This window comes from Centroberyx gerrardi, chromosome 3 (assembly GCF_048128805.1).
Source record: "Centroberyx gerrardi isolate f3 chromosome 3, fCenGer3.hap1.cur.20231027, whole genome shotgun sequence".
NCBI lineage: Eukaryota > Metazoa > Chordata > Actinopteri > Beryciformes > Berycidae > Centroberyx > Centroberyx gerrardi.
Genome location: NC_135999.1, coordinates 966,106 through 971,865, shown reverse-complemented (window position 1 = coordinate 971,865; position 5,760 = coordinate 966,106). Strand labels below are relative to the sequence as shown.

General features: G+C 45.7%; 1 protein-coding gene across 2 annotated transcripts in view; it reads left to right on the top strand.

The window, feature by feature from the left end:
• aars2 (alanyl-tRNA synthetase 2, mitochondrial (putative)) overlaps positions 1-5,729 on the top strand; it is a 19,582-nt gene extending 13,853 nt beyond the window's left edge. The window contains exons 17-22 of one of the 2 annotated variants that reach the window (XM_071900221.2): positions 15-123; positions 721-846; positions 1,035-1,145; positions 2,126-2,209; positions 4,961-5,074; positions 5,329-5,728. In XM_071900221.2, the coding sequence (XP_071756322.1) occupies positions 15-123; positions 721-846; positions 1,035-1,145; positions 2,126-2,209; positions 4,961-5,074; positions 5,329-5,496 (712 nt within the window). In that variant the 3' untranslated portion in view covers positions 5,497-5,728. Of the gene's footprint in view, positions 1-14; positions 124-720; positions 847-1,034; positions 1,146-2,125; positions 2,210-4,960; positions 5,075-5,328 lie in introns of both variants that reach the window. The other variant, XM_078282820.1, reaches the window with a different exon arrangement.
• The last annotated feature ends 31 nt before the right edge of the window (positions 5,730-5,760 follow it).

Here is a 5,760-nt window from a genome sequence, read left to right as displayed (position 1 = left end):
CCGTCTGTCTCCAGTCACCTGCTGAAGACCGGAGCCATCCAGGACCTGGTGATCGTCTCAGAGAGACAGATGGTGAAGGGAATCAGTCGCATCGTCGCTGTGACTGGAGACCAGGCCAGACAGGTGAGCTCAGACTGAGACAGACAGGTGAGCTCAGACTGAGACAGACAGGTGAGCTCAGACTGAGACAGACAGGTGAGCTCAGACTGAGACAGACAGGTGAGCTCAGACTGAGACAGACAGGTGAGCTCAGACAGACAGGTGAGCTCAGACTGAGACAGACAGGTGAGCTCAGACTGAGACAGACAGGTGAGCTCAGACAGACAGGTGAGCTCAGACTGAGACAGACAGGTGAGCTCAGACTGAGACAGACAGGTGAGCTCAGACTGAGACAGACAGGTGAGCTCCACCATGCTCTAATTTGTTTAAATTGACACAAGCAGCAACTTTAAATTCAAGTCCAGTTAGTTTGTGTCCAGTCCTTCATCACAGCCTGTCTGAGGACTGTACAGATCTAGATCTGTCTCTGAGGACTGTACAGATCTAGATCTGTCTCTGAGGACTGTACAGATCTAGATCTGTCTCTGAGGACTGTACAGATCTAGATCTAACTGATCAGCAATCAGCCACAGAACAGAAAGATATAGAACAAACATCAGGAAGAGTACAAGACAATCCACTCAGGCAGCATTAAAGTCTTAGATCTGTCTGTGTCTCCAGGCCCGGGAGGCCGGCCAGGCGCTGGCCCAGGATGTGGACTCTCTGTCGGTCAGGCTGTCAGGCTCCGCCCCCTCGTGCCTCGACGCCGCCCAGCGCCTCGCCAAGGAGGCCGGCGTCCTCACCGATGTAGGTACCCATAATGCTCTGCGGCTCCGACCGGAAGGCCGGCGGATCGAACCCCGACCGGTGGAAGAGAATGAGGAACATAGAGGTCAAAGGTTACTGAGCCAGCTGACAGACTGTGTTGTGTGTGTGTGTGTGTGTGTGTGTGTGTGTGTGTGTGTGTGTGTGTGTGTGTGTGTGTCTCCTGGCAGGCGGTGGACAACACCCCCGTCCCTCAGTGGCAGAGGAAGGAGCTGCAGAGTCGACTGAAGACGCTGCAGAGGACGACCAACACCGCCGTGAGGAGGCTGGAGGGCAGAGAGGTGAGCAGGACTGGACTCTATCATCTGTTACATCTATATCTATATGTCTATCTATATATCTATCTATATCTGCATCTATATATATATCTATATCTGCATCTATATATCTATATCTGCATCTATATATCTATATCTGCATCTATATATATATCTATATCTGCATCTATATATCTATATCTGCATCTATATGTCTATCTATATCTGCATCTATATATCTATCTATATCTGCATCTATATATCTATATCTGCATCTATATATCTATCTATATCTGCATCTATATATCTATCTATATCTGCATCTATATATCTATCTATATCTGCATCTATATATCTATATCTGCATCTATATATCTATCTATATCTGCATCTATATATCTATCTATATCTGCATCTATATGTCTATCTATATCTGTATCTATATATCTATCTATATCTGCATCTATATATCTATCTATATCTGCATCTATATCTGCATCTATATATCTATCTATATCTGCATCTATATATCTATCTATATCTGCATCTATATATCTATATCTGCATCTATATATCTATCTATATCTGCATCTATATATCTATCTATATCTGCATCTATATATCTATCTATATCTGCATCTATATATCTATATCTGCATCTATATATCTATCTATATCTGCATCTATATATCTATCTATATCTGCATCTATATATCTATATCTGCATCTATATATCTATCTATATCTGCATCTATATGTCTATCTATATCTGCATCTATATATCTATCTATATCTGCATCTATATATCTATCTATATCTACATCCAGACTGTTTGCAGGTCTTTAACAAGTCAGAACTTCTTCAAAGAAAAGCTCTAAATTTAGGGCCTGAAATAGTATTAAAATGTGTTAAATGCAGTTATTAGAGGTCTTATTTTCTCACCATGTAATGTGGTTGCCGGTTGCCGGTTGCCGGTTGCCGGTTGCCCGTCCTGCTGTGTCCAGGCTGCAGTGAAAGCCCAGGCTCTGCTGCAGAGGAACAGACAGAAGATGCTGCTGGTCGACACTGTGGACTCCGACTCTCTCTCAGTATGATTAACATTATTATTATTATTGTTATTATCATCATCATCATCATCATTATCACTGACTCTGTGTTCACACTGTGAGCAACTTGACTGACCTGTCAGTGACTGACTGGCAGTGGGCGGGGCCAGAGGCTCCGGCCTGCGGATACAAAGTTCAAACTGGAAAATCATTTCTGCTCTGGACTGACTGTCATGACATTAGTCAAGTTAACGAGTTGATGTAGCTATTCAGCAAGTGCTAATTATGTAGCATTAATGGAAAATAAACAGAAACGTCAGTAAAACTCCTTCAGATCTTCCCATCGACCAGCGATGGATCAGCTGTCCTCCATCTTTGTTTCTGAGCTGGAGATCTTGTTGATCGTCTCTCAGCCTGGAGAACAGACTGACGCTGACTCGGTGATGTCGTCGACCTTGTTGCTCACAGTCTGACGCACAGGAACGTCCTGCTGTCTCAGTGATTTATATTTATTTATTTTTGATCAAAGCTGTACGAGGAAAAGTTCATCACAGCAGAGCGTCTCATCATCTGAGCCGCTGCAGATTCTCCCTGTTGGTCCAAATTAAATTCTGCTGTCAGTTTGCTCACTGGTGCGAAATCTTCTCCACACAGGAAGTGACTGATCCACCCCCCAAACACACTCACACACACACTCTCACACACACACACACACTAAGAAGAAGACATTTAGTTCACCGATAATGAAGTGCAGTTCCCTCTCGCTGCCACTTGGGGCCGCCAACATGAGATTTTCCTTCACAAATCACATCTTCAGTCAAAGCTTCCAGTTCTCCTCTAACCTCCAGGTCAGGTCTTCTGTGAATCTCCCGCCCGCTATAGTGTGATGACATCACTTCCTGTGTGTTGGTAAATAACTGCTGTCATTGAAAAGACAAACAACTGCAATTTTTGTCTTTTTTTGTAGTTGAATAGGTTTCCATGGTCGTTCATGTGTCAACTGAGAACTTTAAAAAAAAATACACGTATCAAAGAGAAAGTAAGAGTTTGTTTTTGTTCTTTAATAAGTGACTTTTACAGAAACATGGATTTGAGCTAAGAAAGTCTGTCAGACACACTGATCCATCAGAAAACAGACAGAATTATTGATGATAGATGTGTGTGTGTTGGTTTGTTCTGAGCGTCAACATGGCGGCGAGGCAGAAGAACAGAAGAAGAAACAGACTGCAGTATAAAACCAGTCAGAAACTGATCTGAAAACCTCCAGTCCTCCAAACCTCCAGTCCTCTAAACCTCCAGTCCTCTAAACCTCCAGTCCTCTAAACCTCCAGTCCTCCAAACCCCCAGTCCTCTAAACCTCCAGTCCTCCAAACCTCCAGTCCTCTAAACCTCCAGTCCTCTAAACCTCCAGTCCTCCAAACCCCCAGTCCTCTAAACCTCCAGTCCTCCAAACCTCCAGTCCTCTAAACCTCGTCCTCTAAACCTCCAGTCCTCTAAACCTCCAGTCCTCCAAACCTCCAGTCCTCTAAACCTCGTCCTCTAAACCTCCAGTCCTCTAAACCTCCAGTCCTCCAAACCCCCAGTCCTCTAAACCTCCAGTCCTCTAAACCTCCAGTCCTCCAAACCTCCAGTCCTCTAAACCTCCAGTCCTTTAAACCCCCAGTCCTCCAAACCTCCAGTCCTCTAAACCTCCAGTCCTCTAAACCTCCAGTCCTCTAAACCCCCAGTCCTCCAAACCTCCAGTCCTCCAAACCTCCAGTCCTCTAAACCTCCAGTCCTCTAAACCCCCAGTCCTCTAAACCTCCAGTCCTCCAAACCCCCAGTCCTCTAAACCTCCAGTCCTCCAAACCTCCAGTCCTCCAGTCCTCCCAACGCTCCACCAGGCTTCTCTGGTTTATCTTTGTTTCAGTCGGACCGTCGTCTCTGTGTTGTGTTGAGGTTGTGTTGAGGTTGTTGTGTTGAGGTTGAGGTTGTTGTGTTGAGGTTGTTGTGGAGGTTGAGGTTGTTGTGTTGAGGTTGTTGTGTTGAGGTTGAGGTTGTTGTGTTGAGGTTGTTGTGTTGAGGTTGTGTTGAGGTTGAGGTTGTTGTGTTGAGGTTGTGTTGAGGTTGTGTTGAGGTTGAGGTTGTTGTGTTGAGGTTGTGTTGAGGTTGTTGTGTTGAGGTTGTTGTGTTGAGGTTGTGTTGAGGTTGTTGTGTTGAGGTTGTGTTGAGGTTGTTGTGTTGAGGTTGTGTTGAGGTTGTTGTGTTGAGGTTGTTGTGTTGAGGTTGTTGTGTTGAGGTTGAGGTTGTTGAGGTTGTGTTGAGGTTGTTGTGTTGAGGTTGTGTTGAGGTTGTTGTGTTGAGGTTGAGGTTGTTGTGTTGAGGTTGTGTTGAGGTTGTTGTGTTGAGGTTGAGGTTGTTGTGTTGAGGTTGTTGAGTTGAGGTTGAGGTTGTTGTGTTGAGGTTGTGTTGAGGTTGTGTTGAGGTTGTGTTGAGGTTGTTGTATTGAGGTTGAGGTTGTTGTGTTGAGGTTGTTGTGTTGAGGTTGTTTTGTTGAGGTTGAGGTTGTTGTGTTGAGGTTGTTGTGTTGAGGTTGAGGTTGTTGTGTTGAGGTTGAGGTTGAGGTTGTTGTGTTGAGGTTGAGGTTGAGGTTGTTGTGTTGAGGTTGAGGTTGTTGTGTTGAGGTTGTTGTGTTGAGGTTGAGGTTGTTGTGTTGAGGTTGTTGTGTTGAGGTTGAGGTTGTTGTGTTGAGGTTGAGGTTGTTGTGTTGAGGTTGAGGTTGTTGTGTTGAGGTTGTTTTGTTGTTTCCTGCAGATTGTGATGAAGACGGTGAACCAGCTGAGCGCCGCGGCTCCAGACAGGCTGGTGATGCTGCTGTCGCACCAGAAGGATTCTGGGAAGGTTCTGTGCGCCTGCCAGGTGCCCAAGGTAAACCGGCTAGTCTCACACTTAGAGCAGGGGTTTCTCAAACTGGGAGCCGGGGACCTCCAGGGGTCCATGAAGGGGTTCCAAGCGGTCCTCACCAAAATGAAGAATAATTTAATTTCACTGCAAATCATTCCAAATCCAGTAAGTGTGTGTGTGTGTGTGTGTGTGTGTGTGTGTGTGTGTGTGTGTGTGTTTGTATTCATAAAAGCATACTGAATGTTTAAAGCGTCTGATTGGCTCCTCCTCCTCCTCAGGACTCGGCGTCCCTCTCGGCCAGTGACTGGGCGGTGGCGGTGTGTCGTCAGCTGGGCGGGAGCGCCGGCGGCTCTCCTACTGTCGCCAAGGGAACGGGAAGTAGCGGTGACATCACCGAGGCGCTGAGGTGGGCGGAGGAGTACGCTCGCCGCAAAACACAACTATGACCTCGTTAAGAGAGACGGAAACATCGACAGGCCTGCACTGGGAGCAGCTTCAACATGGAGTTATTTATAATCTGCTCACCCAGACCAGATGCAGCTGGACCAGTTTGTAGCTTCAGATTGTTTCTTCCCATTCATTGAATTTGGGGTAGAGGGAATTAGAAATGTCTGTGTCCTGACTGGTTTCTGTGGCAGAGCAGCAGCAGATGAAGACTTGGTGTTCTTTACATTTCTTTGTTTTAGAAGAAATAAAAACATTACAAGTCA